The sequence below is a fragment of the Asparagus officinalis genome, chromosome 10 (genome assembly GCF_001876935.1).
Source record: "Asparagus officinalis chromosome 10, Aspof.V1, whole genome shotgun sequence".
In the NCBI taxonomy this organism is placed as follows: Eukaryota; Viridiplantae; Streptophyta; class Magnoliopsida; order Asparagales; family Asparagaceae; genus Asparagus; species Asparagus officinalis.
In genome coordinates this window covers 709,466-731,850 of record NC_033803.1, presented here as the reverse complement: position 1 = coordinate 731,850, position 22,385 = coordinate 709,466, and the positions used below count along the sequence as shown (strand labels likewise).

At 37.3% G+C, this 22,385-nt stretch overlaps 1 protein-coding gene across 1 annotated transcript; it reads right to left on the bottom strand.

The window, feature by feature from the left end:
- Nucleotides 14,146-22,385, bottom strand: LOC109825504 (syntaxin-41-like). Its single transcript, XM_020392359.1, has 8 exons — nucleotides 21,949-22,385; nucleotides 18,805-19,081; nucleotides 18,549-18,641; nucleotides 18,364-18,447; nucleotides 15,873-15,950; nucleotides 15,662-15,727; nucleotides 15,523-15,603; nucleotides 14,146-14,846 (listed from the first exon to the last, which is right to left on the bottom strand). Exons 1-8 carry the CDS (start codon nucleotides 22,158-22,160, stop codon nucleotides 14,739-14,741), a joined length of 999 nt encoding a protein of 332 aa, XP_020247948.1. The 5' UTR covers nucleotides 22,161-22,385; the 3' UTR covers nucleotides 14,146-14,738.

Below are 22,385 nucleotides of genomic sequence, written 5' to 3'. Positions count from 1 at the left end.
TAAATTTACGACACTGTAATAAAATGTAACATTAAACTATGCTTTACTTATGAAAGATAAACGTCTCAATGATTGATCCTGATGACAGTTTTTGAGATAACTGGTTCTTCCTTGATCCATAAGAGTTTTTTCAGCCCAAGGAAAAACTAGACTGGTTATGCACAGTTTTTCCCAAATATAATTCCTCCTAGGGGCTATTTGGTTCTGCCAAAAAAAATGGAAAATACCATAAAAATAATTAATAGGAAAAAAACTTGTCAGTTTTTCAATTTTGTGGGTCACTTTTAATGTTTGTTTCAAGGCTTTTTCTTAAAAATAAGGTTCCAAAACACCATCCCACGTTACTTTTCCGGAATAATCCATTTCCTAGCTTTTTTAGAGGAAATGCGTTGAAGCTAGTTAAAATAAAATATTTTAAGTTATTTTTTGACTGAGATGGCATTTCATATGTGTACGTTTTGCTATTTTTTTAGACAATGAACCAGACAATTGAAATTATGATCTTCTAGGAATTGACGTTGTTCTTGCCCCGACCAAACAATAAAAAACACATTTCTAAGAAATGGCTAGAAAACACAAAAACAGTTTCAATGTTGACCCTGATTTGTGAGGTTTACCAAGCAAAACTATAGCCACTTTTAATAAATCCTTATAAGCATATTTATATAAATGAAAGAGCTTTGCTACAGGGACCCAAAATATGGGACCAATAGAGTGGACAAGTGAGGTGTTCCCCTCCTATTGGATAATGAGTTGGCCATCATTAATGATGGCCAACTCATTATCCAATAGGAGGGGGACACCTCACTTGTCCCCTCTATTGGTCCCATATTTTGGGTGCTTGAGGAATTTTTCTAAATGAAAAGTCTTCAATTAATCAGTGGGTGCCAATGAAGCAACAAAGAATAGTCCACGCAACAAATGAGCAAAAATCTGTAAAGTGAGTGAGCAGCGGTAAGGCAACTTTTTTTTTCCACAGATGAGCATCCATTGATAGGGGCCTTTCATTCTCGCTCATGTTGTGTCATATCAAACTATGCAATATCCTAACTAACCAACACTCATTATTGTCATCCTATCCTCTTCATTTTCATGTGCTATTTTACTTCACCCATTCTTTCTTCTACAAACACTTTTTCTAAGTATTTGTTTTGCAAAAATATTGGGCAACTGATAGTTTGAGAGAGAGTACAGGGTTCGTCTAAGGGGGTGTTTGTTCCGGGAGGTGGGAACCCTCGGAAAGAGTTGGAAAGGCTCTGGCACGGTCAGGAGCACACAAAAAAATTCCAAGGATTTCTATTTCTTCTGTTTGTTTCGCCAAAAGTTTTTAAGAAATGTTTTCTTAAAGGTAAGGAAAACAACACCTTTTGGAAGGAAACAAATTCCTCTCCGAGAGTGATGAAATGGGGAGGAAAAGCTTTGGGAACGTGTGTTTTTAATATCTAAACGATGAATGATATGGTGAATTGCTAAAATATAATAGTTGAATAATGAGAGAGATGTTTTCATCTCAATTGATTTCTTGTTTTTGGCTTTTGAACCAAACAAATGAATGGCATTGAAAATGTTTCCTTCCTATATTTCCATGCCAAAACAAACAAATAAAAAATGCTTTCTAGAAACACATGGAAAAGAGTAGAAATAGGTTTTTTTACTACTAGAAATGGTTTTTTTTTTTTTGAAACTAAACGAACACGCCCCAAATTTAGGGTTGGGCGTGGGACAGGCCGACCCGCCATGGGTCACCACCTAGCCCGTAGTGGGCCGAGCCCAACTCGGCCCATAATATACTCGGGTCATGGGCCAAGCCATGTCTATCCCCAAACATGGGGTCAGAGAAGTAGGCTCGGCCCACGCTAACCCGACCAGGCCTGGCACGACCTGACCTACCCCGCCCGTTGATATATTTTTTGGTTAGTCTAATTGTTCCTTTAGCTCTTTGAGTCTGCAGCTAGCTGCCAACAAAATCAAAAAGACCATAGGTGTTTGAGTCGTTGACCTTTTGGACCATTGAGAAACAAAACAGCGATCTTTAAGCTCACTGCTATCTACCTGGAAGCATTAAAAAGGTTAATTCAAGTTGAAAAATAGTTTAATACAAATTTAAACTACTAAAAAATTAAGTTAGAAATTATTTTATAATTGTAAATACAAGTTTTATATAATTAAAAAGGTAAACATTGGAAAGAAAATTTGAACAAAAAATCATAGGCCGGGGCCGGGTCAGACCCGCACCGCACCTAGGTGGGTCGTGGACCACGCTGGGTCCATTCCCAGATCCAGGATCAGAGAAGTAGGACTAGCCCATTCCGACCCGATCGGGTCCAGGTCAGGCCCGGCCCAGCCCTGAACCAGGCGGGCTAGGTCATGGGCCTGAACCAGCCCAGCCCACGCCCACCCCTCCCTAAAATAGAATTTAAGTTTTAGCGGGTCGTGTCTATTAGATGGTTGATTATTTATCTAAAAATTAGCATATTGGTTACGGAATTATTTTTTTTGGGACCACTAGATATCTCATTATTATCACATATATCTCTCTTCCTAGGTTGGTGAGGAGATGAGATGATTGGAGATGAAAGCAATCAATTTGTGTATGGACCTCTTTATTCATTTGTCCATGTTGTTGCTCTATTGGACCGCACCAAACAAAGCCATGCTCCCTCCCCCCACCTTCGGCGTCACCGACACTCCCAACTTAACCCGTCAATATCAAGTCGCTGCCCGCTAAAAGCTCCCTCTGAGCCGGCCCAACTCCACGCTCCACTTGCCAAAGGCAATGGGCCACGCTATCGTAACTTTTAGGGACCAAACATTTCTTAGGAATTCCAACGCGAAATTTATTGTTCACCTAAATCAATAATCGTAATCTAGAAAACAATGTTAACCTAAGAATTTAACGAGGCCTGACAATCAATATAATTATTAATGACCTTGGAGTTTATATAGTCAGGTCACAAGTCCTCTACAGTCAGGTTCACAAACTCCACTAAGTACCAATGGAGGTACAGATACACTAAGAGCTTCTCCAACCGGGCGTCATATGTTGTGCTGTCTTAGTGTGTTGCTACAGTGTTGCATCAGGAATGACGCAACACTATCTTAGTTTTCGAGTTTTTTTTATTTATTTGCTTTTGTTTTTTATATTTGTATTAATAATATATATTATTTTATATTAACTATTATAATAAAATTAGTATTAATAATATATATTATTTTATATTAACTATTATAATAAAATTAGAGTATAAAATAATTATTAAAATTAACATTAAAATGAAGATATTTTATATTAACTATTATAATAAAATTAGAGTATAAAATAATTATTAAAATTAACATTAAAATGAAGAGATAAGAAAAACTTACATTTAGATTAAAAAAAATACAACATAAAAATTAGGACATAAAAAAATTACACATAAATTAGGACATAAAAAATTAACACTAGTTAGTTGGATTTATAAAAGTAATAATTTTTAATTTTTTTTAGCGTTTAATTTTTATTTTATTCATAAAATATATTATTATCATTAATTATATGTAATATATTATATAATTATATAATAATATAATTTGTTAAATATTTTAAATAGATAAAAACGTTAAAAGATAAGAATAATAAAATGTATTTTTTTTTTGTAAAATTTGGTGTAGTGGGTTGGAGATGGAATAGTGATTTGGTATAAAAACTGTACCATTTTGAGTTTTTGGGTTAGAGATGCTCTAAGTGCTATACCTTAGATGCATAGGTAATATACGTAAAAATCAATTCTTGTTTCGGAGGCATCATCCCCAGAAACCCTGCAGCTTGCTCGTCAGCTGGCCGGAGTGCCACCGACGGAGGTTAGACGGTTTTCCTTGTCCAATTCGGAACACGACCACTTGAAAGGATGTCGGTGTTTTCGATAAGCCAATAGAAAAAGGTGGGGGAAAGGATTAAAAAAAATTATCCAAATGAGATTTGCGATGGAAGAAGAAGAAGAAGAAGAAGAAGGGGAAGGAGAAAAAAAAAAAGAGGGCGGTCCTCCTGCCACTTGAACTGGGTAATGTGGCCCCTAAAAACTAAGTTTGTTCCCATAACGGGCCCTCCATCATGAAACGAAGGGCGTAGTTGTAAGTAGTAAAACCTCACGCAACTTGTCTTATTTTACTTTTCCAACTTCCAATTTATTTTAAAGTCGACTGGCCGGCGTTGAGACTCTTTGATGTACGAACACAAGTTGTCTCTTTGTTATCTATATCTATATGAAGAAATTTTCTAGGGGTTGTTTGGTTCTTTTCTTAGATATAGAGAAATATATTTCCATATACAAAAACACAAGTTTTGAGTTTTCCAAACTTTTCCAAGAAATAGATTGTTTCGCTTTGGTTCGCACAAAAAAAATGGTGGGAAACAATGTATTTATTTTTCTTGTGTTTGTTTTGCATGGAAAAAAAATGGAAAACTTTTGTTTATATGGCAAAAAGCTGACGTTACTGCAGTTTTCGTCGATTTCACGAGGTTGAGAAAGGAATTGGGGGAGAGAAAAAAATCTGATGTGACAGCGATTTTCACCGAGTTTCCCTTCTTCAACCCTAGCGAACCAAAGATGGGAAAAAACCGACAGAAACCTTATATCCTATGTGGCCACGAAAAATCTGATGGGGAGGCGGTGTAAAACTTTTCCATCGAGTTAAAAAACGAACCAAACAGCCCCTAAATAAACTCATTCATTTTTTTAAATCGACCCCCTTGAGTTTTTTTACAAAAATCGACCCGTTTTTTAAATCCGGTTCCTAAATAGTCAGGGTTGTCAACCCCGACTATTTAGTGCATAGAATGTTAGGGTTTAGGATAGTAATCGGGGATTTGCAATCTCCTAAATAGTCGGGGTTGACAACCTGCACTCAATGTACTGTGTCAGCCGACAACTTGCGAGGCCGACTAAACAAGCGGTGTTTCTCAGTTTGTGGCCAAACAAATAGAGAGACGACAGTTACCTCAGACCCCTCGATAGCTGATTGCCCTCGCATTAACTGTTCTGACAAAATTATCATTACTCTAGCCCCCATAGTCTTTATGATTCACCAGACCTAGTTATCTTTAAACTCTCGCTGTCATTCCCTCATTAAATGACCATATGGCTCACCTTCTTCCCTAGACAACAACTGGAATGTATCTGTCGACTCGGCAGCCTGATTGGACTCGATCAAAGTTACCTTCATACCCCTCTGATCTACTTTAAACGGGAATTGCGCTGCATAGGATAACTTTTGCTTTTTGCCAACTTTGATTAACTACCTATACAATTTTCCTTTCATTTTCCCACTTCAAGATAAAAAAATCTGACTTGATCATCGAAGGAATATATAGCTAGAGAAACCAACTCCGCCATCTTATGAGTTTTATGTTTAGGGAAGAACAACGGGCTCTGAAACTAGTCATCTAAAGGAGTTTGAGGAGCCTAAACACTCTCATAACTCGTCGAACCTTCACATTATTCATAGCTAAAAATACCCTTTCTACAATCTTAGGTACAGTAATGCTAATTTGACAACCAAACATACCCATGGATGAGCAAAATTCCTTCATATTTCCATCGACATCTTTGTAAGGTCCCTCTTTGAAAAGTCATTGCTAGCGTGTATGTCAAAAATATAAGTCTCGAATTGATTATCAAGTGCTAGAAAAAATTACCGGGGAAGCTATTTAATTCTACAAATGGTTTACATTGTAAAGCAGTAGTCATGCATCTACGATCAAGTGGGGTCAATATCAAGACTAAGTTGCAAAAGTAAACGTCATATATGTGTTAGGTATATAATTCCAATAGAATTGTTTTAGTGGGAGTATTTGCACACACTGTTGTGCACGTGGCTTTGCCACTGTACATAAACGCATCTCATTAATCTTGGTGTTATGCAGTAGAATCTTTTGATACCTCAAAAGATAATAATAAAAAAAAATTTTCAGGAACAATAAGGGACCAAGTCTCCATATATAGTACAAAAAGGCATACGCATATGCAATCAATACTTTATTTTAAAAGGGTCAAATGTGTTTGTTGATAATGAAGGATTGAGAGTATCGAGAGGCATGGGCTCTTGTTGACCGCCAGAGGGCTGATCTTTTTCGCGGTGCCGGAAGAATGGAAACAAGTTGGCGTATAATGTCATGGATGAGATGAGGATCGACGAGATTGGATGGATGGAGACTTTTGAGTGTTTTTTCAGTGGGGATGGCTTCGTAACAACTTGCCAGTGTGGGCCAAACTAATTGTCATACTTCGACCTGAATTTTGCACATATGAGTTCGTTGACATAAATGAACTAACTAGCCTAGCTAATCTGTTGAACTCAAATCGGCTCAAGATGACAGACCCTTAGTTTAGTCGAGGGTTGAAATGCGTTTAAGCTATACGGGACAAACAGTTCGCGTTGCGAAATGAGATATTAATAGATACACGTGTGATGAGATCCATCCTAGTTAGTCGTCACCCCAAAATGTACCGATCTCGTGGTTTTATTTTTCTTAATAGATCGTTTTGCTAAAAGAAATGTTACCTCGTAACTATCAAAACCTGCCTATGTAATTTTATATCAGCGTGAGTCTTGAATACGGTCTCAGGTAGGGCTGTGCATGGTTCGGTCCAAACCGAAAAACCGACCGCACCGACCCGAGATTAGCAGTTCGGGTCGGTTTTGTTTGTAGGTCGGTTCGGGTCGGGTTGAAAGCTTTTCAAACCCGAACCGACCGCAACTAATAACCTTTTAATTTTTAACCCGTACCCGGTCCCCATTAGAAACCCGACCTATTCCCTGATATCTCAACCTAAACTCTAGCCGCACTTCCTCTTCCTCTCATTTTCTTCTCTCTCTCTCTCTCTCTCTCTCTCTCTCTCTCTCTCTCTCTCTCTCTCCCTTTTTTTTCTCTCTCTCTCTCTCTCTCTCTCTCTCTCTCTCTCTCTCTCTCTCTCTCCGTTCTTACCCTCTTTCCAGATCTCTATCTTTTCGTGGAGTAGACTTAATTATTATGACACCCCCCTAAATAAACCTCTCTCCTAAATTCCTCGTCGATCGTGGACAAACTCAACGACTGAGATCTGATCACCTCCCGACGACGGTTTGATCTGGTGTCTCCTCACGGGGAATCGAGATAGGAGCTCAGATCCTGTCATCATGCGGTGATCGCAAGCAATTTGGAGAAGCGTTGGGGGGGAAGATGATCAAGTCTGTGTAGATGGATTTTGCCTCACAACCTTACCTAGTAAGTTATTATTAGTAAGTTATTCTCTTTGGCTTGAGATGATTGGAATTTAGGTTGCTGCACTACATACTGCTATTTTTCACTAACCATAACAGGATTGTTCATATATCGTTTTGGAGCAATGACATAGCTTGATGCTTTAAAAAGGTTTTGAGCATAATATGCAATCTTAAAATAACATCTCCTAAGAGGAGATTGTGAGAAGAACGATGTTGCTCTAATCATAATGGAAGAATGTATCTTGAATGTTATTTCGGTATGTGAAGAAGTCTGGTAATTGGTTAGAACCGAACCGAACCGACTTGCAACAGTTCGGTTCAGTTCTGAACAATGGATGGTTTGATCCAATTGTTCAAAATTTAATAAAAACCGAACCGACTATGGATTCGCACAACACTAATCTCACGTTTGTAATAGAAGAGCTTGTCCCGGTTTCTAAACAGCAACAATATTCTAATGATTGAAGCAAAATCGTGACCTTGCTCAAATCGAGGCAAAGTAAAAAAAATTTAAAAAAAAAGGCCTGTGGTCGAAGTCAGAACTTACAATACGAGCGAATCTTTACCGTTTTCAATCGAAACGCGTGCCTTTTTTTTTTTACCGGAGACGGGAAAATTAAAATATAGCCAGTGGGGCCCCCACACACTTGGCTCCCAGGTTGAACCGCCAGTTTGAGATCGACACGTTTACTTGCATATGTGGTGTTTTTTTTGGATGCCAGAGAAGTTGCTCTGCGTACAAGTTCGTATGATATGAATGAATGGAGTCCAATCACAGTCAAACTCAAGCCCGTCACCTCCTCAATCAAAACCCATAGACAACCTGCAGAAAGTAGTTGCGAGCTCTGGAAGCCTGTAGGCTATTAGTTTGCTAGGTTCCCTAGTATGAGAATCTCTACCCATTGTTTGTTGGTTTGTGAAGGAAAATTTTCTTTCTTTTTTTTATTTACAATGTATGTACCTTGAGCTATTGATGTAATTATGCAGGTTATTCTGAAGTTTGTATATCCATATGGGTAACCTTGAGGTCACTTATTGTAATAACACGAACAACTCTGGGGGTTACTTTCATCTGGGCTCTAGGGTCACCCATGTAACTACACGAGTAATCTCAAGATTACTCGTGTAGACTCCTAAACTCTAGAGTCGCCCGTATAATTGTTGGGATTTTGTCTTTGATTCTTTGTGTAACTTCATGAGAATTAGATTGGGTTAGAGTTATATCATGATTAGGAGTTTGAGTTCTATCATAATTAGTGTTAAACCCTAGAGGGGGGGTGATTAGGGTCTTATGCTAATCTAATCTGATTATATACCAATTAAAAACTAATTAACAAGTTATCCTAGCAAGTATGAAATACCACAAGATATATGAGCTAGGATAAGCAATGTAAACAATGAGATATATCCTATATGATGAAATATATATGCAATGATATGAGCTAGGATAAGCAATGTAAACAATGAGATATATCCTATATGATGAAATATATATGCAATGATATATACAACAAGATATATGCAATGATATGAAACTAACACAAAGGGGTAAACAATATGAGCTAGATACTGGATCATATAAATAATGAGACAATGGCGATATGAGCAATGAGCACAAATATAAATAAACGCCAAAGCACAAACACAATCAAATGATCACGGAGTTCGGACCTTCCGTCCTACGTCTCCGCTCCCCACTCCCGGGGAGAAATCCACTATCACAACCGGGTTTTCTACGTTCACCCGAATAACGTTTACACCTCACAGTGTCGGTTTTCAACGCTCACCGAACAACGTCACTCCTCACAATCGGTTTTCTAGTTCACCGAAAACTCCACAACACACTCGGTTTTCTAGCTCACCGAAAACCTTACAATCTCACAATGTAGCAATAAATAATTTGTTCTCTCATACAATGGGAGAACTCAATTAAGCATAACTCAATGTTACAATTTCTCATAACCCTAATATACTATGTATACAAATACAATAAGATCAAGTGGGTGTGTGTAACAATGAGATAAAATCAAATCAACTAAACTCAAATATAAAATCTAGCTTAAGAACAATGATAATCAAACAAGTATATAAATGTAAAGCTAGAGTTTGAGTTTAGAAAACTTCTCAATTGATAACAAGAGATGGAGGGAGGATAGTTGAAAGCTCAAACTTTAATAGATAATCTCCTCAAGCTCTTGTGGAATTGATTCACAAAACTGAAACACTCAAATGCTTAAAAGCTTCTTAAAACAAACTCAAGTAAACACTAAACAAGTTTACACCCTTGTTAAAATATTTTAAACCATTCTTTTAGATTTCTTAGTTAGAACTGAGGTAAGGGGAGTATTTATAGAAACCCCAAAGCCAAGAGAAAGCAAAAAAAAAAAAAAATCAAAAAAACACTCTGCAACGGCTCTAAAAATAGCCGTTGGAACTACGGCGGTCGACCGAAGAAAATCGCGGTCGACCGCGAGCAAGGTAAGAAACGAAAGAAATTTCCAGACAGTTCATCGGTCGACGACTCGACCGCACTGTAGCGCGGCCGACCGCGGGCACTGTAGCAGGTATATCCAGTTTTATAAAATCAGTTAAAAATAGTAAAACAGCTCCAAAAATTATAAAATTTTGTGCCAAGGTTCTAGACATGTATAATGACATGTTAGAGAAAAATTTCTGAAAAATCATTTCCCAGTTGAGAGAAATAAATGTTTGAACACAGATTTCTGAAAAACGAGGTTTGCCACGCAACGAGGCTCGACATTAAGGATGAGGTTCGCCAACGCAGTGAGGTTCGTCACCCACATTAAATCAGGCTGTAACGGCCACGAAGACCCAATCAGTCACATGGGCTAGATTCAAGGAATCAGTTATGCCACGACTCCAATAATTTCAGCGCATCAGTTACACCCACGACTCTACGATTGTAGTACGTCGGTTACGTGCTCAAACTCCTATAAATAGTATAGAGTAGCTATTAAGGTTGGTTGATTATCAATTAATTGGAGATTTTCAAACTTGGACTTAGAGAAGCATCAGAGATCAAAGTTTCTGCACGTTGATCCGGAGTACGAATCTCGATTCTAGCCGGTTAACAAAGTTCAGAAGCTCCAGCAATCTTGGTCTGATCATCAACGTGAGGCAAACTCGACTCAAAGCATCGGGGGATGTATCCTTTCGCCACCTAGAACCCACCTTAAACAAAAGAGAACCTAAATTAATCTCCTCTTCCTCTGTAATCGAGATAGAGTGTGAGTGATTGTAAGTGTTTCGTACCAAGTGATCGAACCAATTTCTTAAAACAAGAGATTCAATCCAACATCAATTTTTCGACCCTACAGCAGTGACCTAATGTACGTGTCATTGTCTTTCAAACGCTAAACAGTAGAGCATTTATTCCTCCATTGTTCTTTCACGAATGTTCTTTGGGTAAATATTATGTTGTACTTCAATGGCACTGAACAACCTAGATATTTATGTGATATTTGGTTTGCTAGGAGGATGTTTGGGATTAAAAAGTTAAATCTATCTTTATGGTTGTTGATGGCTAATATTAAACAATCAATGAGAGAAGTTATTTGGTTGACGGGGGTCGTCTAACCCTCCAAATGTCCGGTTCTGAAGTGGGATGTTCTTCCCTGCACATGTAGAAAATCGTAAGAGGGCGGAGTTAGGTTCTCCGGTTGTTTCTCAGATAATCAAGTCGGTAATTTTATTTGAGTGGAGAAGTAACTGAACTATAGCAGTTCTTAAGCACTATGGGTAGAGATAAAGATCTTCCCTTTATGCTGAAAATAGTAACCATATTTATAGTGGTAGTAGAGGGGTAGGATAGTAACTTCGACCGAGTATGGGCTGTCGGCCAAGTTAGCATATGCTTTATAGGTATCAGCCGATGAGTGGAGCGGAGGTCACTTCTGTATTTAATATGAAGTGACCGGAGGAGTGCGGCGCCGACGTGATCTGATGTGTCATAAAGACTACTGAGGACAGAGAAATGACAACGCCTATTATACATTTAATGACATTTATTTTGAGGTGGTCAGCTGTCAGTGCGCCGGAGGTGGCTCGAGGTAGTCGTCGCCTTTCTACTCGTCCGGTAGAAGGTCGAGAAGTACCGCCTTTTGAGTCGCCTTCACGAGATATCGGCCGAATGGTCAGTCGAGTAGGTTAATCAAGAAGTCGACCCAGCCAGGGGTCGACACGTAACGCCTTTTGAGTCGCCCTCACGAGATATCACCGTGTCGAGTCGTCCGAGCTGGGTCTTTGGTTATCTTGAAGTGACGAGCTAGCACTAAAACTGAGTGGATGTTACTTTTTTAGCACTAAAACGACTATAACAACCGTGCTTAATTACAACAGCCTCTTGTTAGACGGTTTGACGTGAAAGAAATAACAGAACTTTTTGAAACAATCCAATATTTTCATTGTCCTTATTCAGCTGCACTAGCGTGAGATACCTGAAGAATAACGAGGACGGACAACATATTTTCATTCACTACAGTCATTATTGCCCGCCCGATTCGGGGGGGGGGCAAACAGTACCAGGGCAGTAACATGTCACGGGCACACAAATGCTCAACAAAACAAAATGCAAACAGGCCGAAAATAGCGCGAGAAAACAGTCAACACGTGCCTCTCTACGAGAAAGAAACATGGAAATCAAACTTTCTTTCAGAGCAAGGAAGCTAAACATGGAAGAAACTGCTTTTGTGATTTAACAATTTCAGCAAGAAAAATATCAGAAAAAACTAAGATGATCGAGATAATAAAGTCCGCAGTTATCACCTATCTCCCAAACAGCGAGACACAGTCCTTTTGAATTGTTTGAGAAGAGTTTTGCTACAAGGACCTAAAATACGGGACCGACATGGGGGGCATGTGAGGTGTCCCCCTCCTATTGCATAATGAGCTGGTCGTCATTATGATGGCCAACTTATTATGCAATAGGAGGGGGACACCTCACATGACCCCCTGTTGGTCCAATATTTTGGGTCATTGGGGAATTTTTCGATTGAGAAAGATTATATATAGAAAGAGGGAAGCAGCTTTAAAAATTATGAAACATCACGGGGCCGAACCTAATTAAATAAGAACATATATAATATGAAAAAAAATGTAAAAAGTGTAAATTGTAGAAAGAGGAAAAGTTGTAATTTCTGCCTATGGATATATTTCGAATATGAGAATATTTGACATGAACCTAATAAATGTATAGAAGATCCACAGCCTTTTCATGAGGCCTACACAACCTTTTGTCTACCAATGCTCATGCATTGTCTAGTCACTCTTTGCCTAGCTTCTATTTATTCCAATCTCTCTCGTATGATACATATGAAAGCCGCCGCTCATCCATCCCTCTCTTAAAGCATGCCTCTTTTTTTTTTCTTCTCTTTTCTCCCCCAAAGCATAACATAAACTTCTTCATTTTCTCTCTCTCCTAACAAAAACCCCAAAATTTGGCATCAGCTATAAGCGCATATCCTTCTATTTGGTTTTTGTTAATGGTTTTCTCCTCTATTCATTTAATCACTATCGTATCCTTCGTAATTGCTTCCAGTCACGCACAATTACCCTATTTTCAGCCTTATTTTACGTTGATTATGACATCGTCAGTCCTTTTAACCGGTGACCTCCGTTGCACATGAGCTAGCAAACAATCTTAGTCGATTCTCTCATTTTATCATCAAGGGAAGCAATTCCTGATCGTATCTCCTAGTGCAAATCCATACGTCCGTTTTGACATTCTCATTTTAGCTACACACATTTTTGCACATGTTTTCTTAATTGTCCCAATATTTCGATCCATGAAGTATTACCGGTCTTTCAGTCGCCCTATAGAATTTTTCCATCAGCTTCATAGATGTTCATGATCAAGTACGACCCTAGAAGTTCTCCTCCACGTTACTCATATTAACTACAAGTCAACAAGGAGTGACGAGTCAAATGTCAAACTTGTGCACAAAAATAGCAGAGGTGCTTTATTTCTATAGCTGCATTAGATTATTATTACCATTGAACGATCAGTTAGATCCTCTTTACATTAGCTAGACTCTACGTACATTGCTTTAATCACAACAGACTCTTCTCCCTCTCTCTTCCTCCTTGCTCCTCCGCCATTAAAAAAAAAATTGTTCCTCCCAACTTTATTTTTCTAATATTCATTTTATTAGCAAACCAACTGCACTTCAGAACCAATGATACGAACCCAGATCAAATATCCGGCCAAGAATCATGCTCAATCTTAGTTTCAATTTTACCTCTGCCCAAGACATTAAATTCATCGCCGTGCTGAATTAATCAATGCAATTACCCTAATACTCTCAACTAAGATTCATAATTCACATTCTAATGTTCTTTGACTTGGGAATCTAAAGACGTGTATTAAGAAATGTGACATAACACCATACTATGTAACTAGGCAAAAAGGGCCTAAAGTCTGATTTGAAAACAACACGCGTCAATAAGGAGATTGGAATTTTCAGTAATTTGTCAGAAGTAAGTTATTAATATTATTACTCTACAAAAAAAAAAAAAAAAATCTAACGATGGTCTAGCTTTGTTTTTGATTGAATCTTTCTTAAGTAGATAGCAGTTGGCACGAAGATAATATTTGTAAAAAGAAACAAATAGCAGATTGATGTACTAAAACGTAGAAAAGGCAAGATTCAACATTAACTCTTCATGTAAGGAAATTTCTACTAAAACACTTCAATCAACCACTGGCGAAATATTCACAAAATGATCCACAAGGCACAAGATCATGCAAGAAACTAAAGGAAATATGAGGTCAAAATATGCGATTCTCTCGAAATACAAGACCAAATATGCAAAAATGGGCATAAAGTTTGATTGTATCTTGGAGATGTTCCAGAATCGCATCCCTGAAGGATCAAAATAAAGTAAACTGAAACAAGAGTCTTTTATTTCCTTGCTTTCACCCATCAAGCATTGCACATATCATAAAATACACATGGCCAACTCAAACGAACAATACCATAGCTGCTCACCACAAAAAATATAGATCTTACACAAATCACGCCAGTCATCAGTGGCCTCCACATCCCATCAATGCCAAAATTATATGAAAAAGAAAAAGAAAAAGAAACATCTTTGTAGTCAAGGAAGATATATTTCTATTGCCCAAGCAGATAGAGAGAGAGAGAGGGGAAAAAAGAATAGATAGTGAAAATATACATCACGAGAGCCAGCAGTCTCAATGGGATATGCGAACTATAAATATGGGCAAAAACTACATTCTTCAAAATTGGAGATTCCACCTCATAATGCATATGGTGGAGGATGCCCAAATCCCTGTCGTACATACGCAATACACACACATCCTCGTGGGCTTCAGCATGAAGCCACTCCTTGTATGTATCATGCAGTTAATGCACTCCGAAGCTTGAATTTTTCTATATCTGTGAGATTGAGAAATAATATGGGGGGATATGTAACGCTGAAAATGTCGATGAAATAATATTTATCACTATGTATCAAAACAGTATCGCCTTGAGAATTAGGAGGACTAGCATGACGAAACACATTATCACAAGAACAGTTGCACACATAACCATCCCTCCTTTCTTCTGTGTTCTTTCTGCCTGTTTATCATAGAGAACACAAATTTAAGCTGGGATATTAGACATAACAACTCTGCATTTGATATTTAAATCTCAGCTGAAACTAGTCGTCTCAGAGAAAAAGAAATGGATAAGCAAATTCTAAGCATGCATATATTGGCAAGGATTTCTCATGTTAGTACGCTAGTGAAGGTTTGAGATATCATAAATATCTGCAGACTCTGCTTTGGCAAGAACAAAATATTTATTTATTTGTTTATGTTTCTTTTGGGGGGTCCCCATAGAGCTGTTTCAACTGGGTATTAACTCTGCCTAAAGTTTTATACAAATTATAAAAATAGAGAATTGATCAAACGAAGAGTAATCAATTAAGTATCACTGACAACTCAAAGTTTTAATATCACTTGCTACCAAAATTATGCTGGATGAAGAATAGTGTTTGGTAATGTGTATAACATTAACTTTTATGTCCATATAAAAGGTGTGTCCTTAAGCTATAATGTAAACTATAATTCGGTGCAAGAGCAGCACAAATATTGGGCTTAAACAAGGAAATTAGTGAGAGTCAGTTACCAATTCTATGGGAAAAGACAAAAGTTCAAGAACCATATATAGAAGAACAGACACGTGCAGGACAGCTGATGCTGCAAAAACGAAACAAGAAAACATAGATATGCAAAAATAAAAGAGAGAAAACCTTTTGCAGTTGTTTAAATCCTTCTTCAACTGACGCTGCAACATTCTGGACATTATAATCAATCCGGTCGATGATGGTCCCCTGCTCATTGAAGGGCAACAGATTTTCTATTCACATTCTAAAAAATGTCCTAGTTTACCTGGTCTATTACAAGAACAGAGAGATCCTTCATGATTTGAGCAAGGTCATTCACTGATTCTACAACCTACATAACAAATTCTATCCAGATTGTTAGGTTAACCGGTAGTAAACTTGAGAAGGATCATATATCTTTGTGACACATACAAGAAAGGATACACTAATTTAATGACCCATTTTCTCTGACATATTAGGGATGACAAAAATATTACCTGCGCGATCTCTTTTTCCCTCTCTCTTGTTAAGGCCTCACTCTTTTTCACCTGAGACATCTGGTGATCACTGAAACCCTGTAGAAAGAAAAGGTGCAGTATAATTCAGTACAAATGTTATCAATGTGATGGGGAGCAGGCGGAGGGCCTCGATTTGGAGGTGAGAAATCGTCGACAGCTTGGCGGAATGGGGTTAAAATCCATGATGAACAGTAAGCAATGTTACTATTCCTCTCGCAAACACCAGCCGGTTTTACTATTTGCCGTGAACAGTGGTAGAGCTGTTCACCCGTGAACAGTGACAAATCTTTTCTTTTTTAAAATTAAAATTTATGGTGGGGATTCTTTTGGAGAGGAGATGAGTTGTGGAGGATCAAGAATGATAATTGAAAGAGGATTTTGAAAAGTACTAGGCATCACACCTACGGCCCTCACACCCAAAAGACGCTTCGCATGCCAATAAACAATTCACATGCTCAAGACCAACTTAATTTTTCATTAATCATTTTCTAATTCCTCCTAGAGGATGACGACCTTATTTATAGAAAAAAACTAAACATGTAAAGGAAATCAAAATCCTAATAAAAAGGAAACAACTCTAAGAAAATAAGTCCCAGAGATCCTAACAATCCCACATCAAATCCTATGAAGATCTTAACCTAAAATTGGAGATTACATCAAATATTACTAAAATAATAAAGATTACAGTAAGGACCCGTTTGGATAATAAAAGTATTGGTAGTAAGAAGTAGGTTATAGAATTAACTTTCAAAACTATGAAGTAGGAAGTACTGAAAATAGTATTTTATTTGTTTGTTTCATATATTTTTAAAAGTAATGGAAGTAGAACTTCTTCCTCTTTATTTACTTTTTTTGTTTGGATAACATTTGGAAATATTACTAGGAAGTAATTAACACATGTTGCTTCCATAATTTCAAAGCCAAGCCACGCTCTTTAACTTGATCTAGCACGTTACAACCAGTTTCATGCCGCTATGACCCCTCGCCACTTGAGAGCAAGAAGCATCCTTCAACCACATAGCTTCAAAATAATTATTTACCTCTCGCCTATGATGAGACTCCGGATGACCATAAATTCCTATGAATCTCCAATTTCCCCTCCTCCTTCGTTCCTTTGATCGTAACATCAACGTGGTATTTAGACAAAGAATTAATAGACAAACTGTTCTCTTCATCCCAAAGAAAAGCTGGCCGACGACAATCACAAATTACTACAAAATAATTATTAAAATTAAGAGCAATTTTTTCAATGAAAAGTTGTTAGAAGTAACTAATAAAGAAAATATTAATAAAAAATTATTTATTTTCTAACTAATATGCATTTCAACTACTTCCAAGCTACTTCTGAGTATTGATGATTAGAAAAATATTTTGGAAGTAAGGATGACACGTAAATGCCACATAAGCATTTAAGGAAGTATTGGAAATAAGTTTTTCAGAGAACCAAACACACTTTTTTGCTTGGAAGTAGCAGAAGTAACATCTACTTCTTTTACTTCAGCTATTTCATAATTACTTCCGTGCAAACAAACATGTCCTAAATGTATAAAATTCATGATCAACAGCTAATGATCGTCCTGCATCACAATGCCATGTGAAAACTAAAGAAAATTCATAGACCGAGGCATCAAAATTTAGCGATTAGTGCTATTCAGCCAGGCAAACAACTACAATAGGGAGGGGAAAAGACTGTCCAGAGATGAAATGCCTATACTAAGATCGTGGAGACAGTACTTAGAAAATTTCAGCCAATAAATCTAGCAGGACACATGGACACACACCTAGATCCAAGTTAATTGTTCGACAACAGGAAGAGGCAAGAATTGAAAAATAAATTAGATCTACCAACAAGGATTCAGGTGTTAAATTTGCCTTGAACCAATAAATTATAAGCAAAAAGTCTAATATTGGAGTATTGGACATCCACTGTGAGCTTCATGAATATAAACATCCATTAGTCACGAGCCTGCAATCCTATGACACTATCTATGTACATTTCCATATTTCAGACTGTTCCCTATTACATTATCCAGTTGGCTCCCGGCTAAGGAATCAAAGGCTGTTTTTGTAGTTTGCATAAGCCCACAGTTCTGCAGCACTGGGTTTAACCTAGTAAATCCCAAATTGAATTTAAGCTTGAAGCACAAATCCTAAGCACCATAACAACTATAGCCTTAGTAGCCTACAAGTGCTGATACTTGAATACCAAAAAAACATCACAAAAGTGGACTTGATAATCAAGCAAACAAAACAAAAGAAACTTTTGAAAACCCAGTAAGCTAGTCATTGTATATCTGGACAGACACATTTCAGGCCTGAGAAATACCATTAGTCATTATATTATTTCTTCAACAAGAGAACGATATTGAATGATCCTATCAATAATAATTAATCAAAATAAACTGACGAGTTTGAGAAGAAAAACTCGAAAATATCACTGTCGCATTAAAATAGAGAACAAATAACATACCACATTCACAAAATCATCATCATCATCATCGAATCTAGACTTCTTTCCATCCAATTTCATCTCCAAGTCGATACCATCTTGACCCTGGATAATTGTATGCATAAAAAATATGAAAAAACTGATGAGACAATAGAAAAATAACCCAAAAAAAGCCTGTATAGTAAACCAAAGGAAGCTCGCTATACCTCCTCCTTTTGCTGTCGGAGGCGCTTTAAATAAGTAGACTGTTTTTTACGAAGCTCCACTGAAAGACTCTGGAGATCAGTAGCCAGTGATCTCTGCACGAGAAAATAGTCATGAAAAATTTGTCTTCAACAAAAGGCCGTCATCAAAGATCACCAGCTTCTAATAGATTGATCAGTAAAACTCTCGCGGCCACTGCATTTGCTGTCTAACATGAATTAACGAAACCTCAAAATGAATAGCAAACATGGAATAAACCTGGACATTTTTCTGAACATTCAAGTCTTCAGAGGTCCCACTTAAAGAAAGTTTCTTTAATCTCTTCTCTGACCTCCTTAACAAATGTGTAATCTCTTGAGTAAGAGTCTCAATTGCATGTTGTTCCTCTTTTCCATCTCCAAAAGAAGGCATTAAAGCTTTTGCATGAGCCTTCACTAACTCTGACATTTTTGTGCGAGCCCGTTGTATATCTACAGCTATTTCTTCAGAAACATCCACCCAAGCTGGAGGTAGACCAACAGTGAGTGCACCTCTACTGCAGGGGTCAAAAGGGGGGCAAAAACTCAATGCGTAGGTAACACAGGGTAGAGAAAGATTGTTCGCCGAGATCTGAACGAGTTTGGGTACCAAAGGTCAAATCAACGCCTAAGGTAATAGCAGGTAATATTGCTCTCCAACCTTCGTCAATTTCAGGTCCCGAACCTTCGGTAAAGCCCCACCGCAGCGTGGACTTCCCCAAGTCTAAGAATCCTCTGAACAACCGTATCGATGCTCTACCCGAGAATCGAGGAAAAGCGCTTGTCAAGGAAAGCCGTTTTGCGTAGTAGAATCTTACATTCAAAAAGAAGATAAAAACAAGTATGATGGCTGTTTTCTATTAACACTTCTGAAATCAAGTGCCTATAGAGAGATATTTGATCTGATTAAAGGTGAGCTCATCAAATAGGATTTTCTACTGAAAGAAGTAACTATTTGAACACCGGAGGCGCGACTTTACGAATTAGATCTTATTTTCTTGTATATTAGGTATTTGATTTTGACTAATATAGTATAATTTGGTTTTGGTGAAGTATACCATGAGATACTACTATCCACTGCCCTCTTTGGATGCCTAACCACACCTTTTGTAATATCCCTAATTTTTCTAAGTGATGATAAGTCTAAGTTATTATTTGTTTAAATAGATATCCAAACAATGGAGTTAATAATATTAATTTATAAATATAAGTGTAAGAGGACTTTTATGCAAATTTTGTTTGAGGGTTCTATTAGTAAAAAGAGCCTTTATAAATATCCAAAACCCTATTTCTTTGATTCCCGTCAGCCTCCTCTTCTTTTTCCTGTCCCTGTTCCGCCGCAAAAAAAAAAGAAAGGTAAATCAGTGAGAGAAGAAAGAACGAGAGAACTGATTACTTGTTTTCCATCGGCGTTGTCGAGCGCTCTTCTCCTAAGATCATGACTATGTCTTAGGCTTCTATAGGTAATAGTGCAGCACTTGTTTCTTTTAACACCTATAGAATTTATATCATCTTAAATGATAAATTATTTAACATTGATGGTTGTATGCAGGTAACTTATAGAATATAGAATATTAACTGTTTGGATTTTAGATGGAAGCTACTGGTTCTTTTGTCTTTTTGTAGCAAGCAAAAACAGAAAATAGTTTGTTTGGATTTTAGATGGAAGCTACTGGTTCTTTTGTCTTTTTGTAGCAAGCAAAAACAGAAAATAGTTTGCTAAATTTTAGTAATATATTATGATCTTTTGAATAGGCTTAGTATGTTTAATGTATTTTAATACGAGGATCGTATTGAAGGCTGTTTGAATTTAATCTTTAGGAAATTCTAGAGGCACTCGAATCGTCGGGAATTGGATTGGATTGTCTATCAAGTTAAGGTAAGTGGTGAATTTATGCATTGTGCGCTGCGTATTTTTTTATATAATTATATCAAGTATACTTTGATTTGTTCATGATGGATTATATCCTTCGTATGAATTATTGGTATATCATTTGTTGATTGGTTTGATTTTGTGATGTTCATGGATATTTTGGTATAAGTCTATGCTTATTTTCTTTGTCAATTGTTATGTATTTTCATATAGTAGTAGGTTGAGATGCATATGTGGTTGATTGATTTCACTATTGGTTGGCCTTTGGTATTTTTGTATAACATACTTAATTATATGAACTTTGTTCATTTTTCTTTTTAAACATATGCATTTCAAGTCAATATACCGGTATATGTCGGATATAAGCAAGTTATTAAAATAGGGCTCAATGTGCCTCTATGAGGTTTTTATTTTAGCGCTAAGAGCCCAAGTTTGGGTCTCATCGTCCCGACCACGGGCTATATAATAGTGGAGTTTGCCAAGTCAACCGGAGTATCGAAGTGTTGACCGCATTGAGACGTGACATGCTTATTTCCATTGCATGTATATATTTTAAAGGTGTTGTATTATAGATTTTACTATTTTAGTATTTCGCTTATCAAGTCAATTTATTTTAGTTTTGCAAAACCAGTGTTTAATGTATAAATTTATCCACTTATTGAGTTGTGAACTCATTGTGTTGTTTTCATTCTTTTCAGAGACTTGGGATTAAGTGGAATTGAGGATTTGCCAAATTCTTAGAACGAAGCAAAGAATATAATTCAAGATTGTTATTGTCTTCTAGGCGAAGGTTAAATAAAGTCTTTAATGTTTAGTTGATGAATTGAGAGTTTTGTAATAATGAGAATTCTTTCTTTAGGTTGAGATTTATTTGGAGTTGAGGAATATTTATTTTTATCAAATTAATTGGCTTAGTTTGACTTTTGGGATTATAGAGAATATTTGTTGTTGGTTTTAGTTCAATGAAAAGATTTGTTTTAGTGGTCTTTTAATGAATGTATATTTTGGAGGACTTTTCACAGGTTTAGTCCGGCTCTAATATTCCTTTTAGGTTCGGAAATTGGGGTCGTGACACCTTTGCCTGTAACTTATAAATGCATTCTCCCATTCTATCATGTGTTATACTTCTCTATGCTCTTCAATTTAGTAGTACAAAACATTGCTATTACCTGTTTCTTACCTATGGTGTAATCTGAAATACTTCTCTACACATTCTCCAATTGATATTTACTTTTTTGTAACTATGGTGTAAATTGAAATACTCAATTCACTCTCCTTTTTGCCTATTTGATATGCGATTATACATCATCCGTATGCATGAATAAAGATACATTACTACTTTGACCGATGGAAAATTGAAAATTTAGTTCATTTTCTCGACATATATAACGAAATTTTAAGTAACATGAACAGGATAATGATGATTTAGACTAGATCCAAATCTACGAATCAATTCACAACAGTAAATCCTAGGGATCATCAAAATCACAACAAAAAGAGTCAAACTAGTACCTAGAGCTCCCTGGATCATCCGTACTAAGAGGAGCATAATGCCGATTCCGGTTCAACAACGAAGCGCTCACCAATTCGGTCACCGGCCCGTTCCCTGAGCTCGACGTCGACGGCCCAGATTGAGACGGAGGCGACGATACCGACGGGACCCTAACGCTCCGAAGCGCGTCCCTGTACTTTCTGAACAACGGCGTCCGATTCCTCGTCGCCATTGAATCAGAAACCCTAAAAAATCCCCCCGAATTCAAGAAAACATACTTGCTCCTAATGCGAGATCCGAACTCTTAGAAAACGAATCGAGCACCGCATCGCCGGACTCAGGCGGCGACAGCGGCCGGAGATCCGAGGACTCCAGTGACGATCTCTGATAAGATCTCAGCTCTGATCGCGATGAAAAATTTCCGACAAAAGAGAGGGGATTTGTGCGTGAAATTTTA

Coding starts and splice junctions, on each gene's coding strand:
- LOC109825504 (XM_020392359.1), bottom strand. CDS start 22,160: ATGGCGACGAGGAATCGGACGCCGTTGTTCAGAAAGTACAGGGACGCG. Junction 19,082..21,948: donor GATGATCCAGGGAGCTCTAG/GTACTAGTTTGA, acceptor TGACCCCTGCAG/TAGAGGTGCACTCACTGTTG. Junction 14,847..15,522: donor GATTTAAACAACTGCAAAAG/GTTTTCTCTCTT, acceptor TATGATAAACAG/GCAGAAAGAACACAGAAGAA.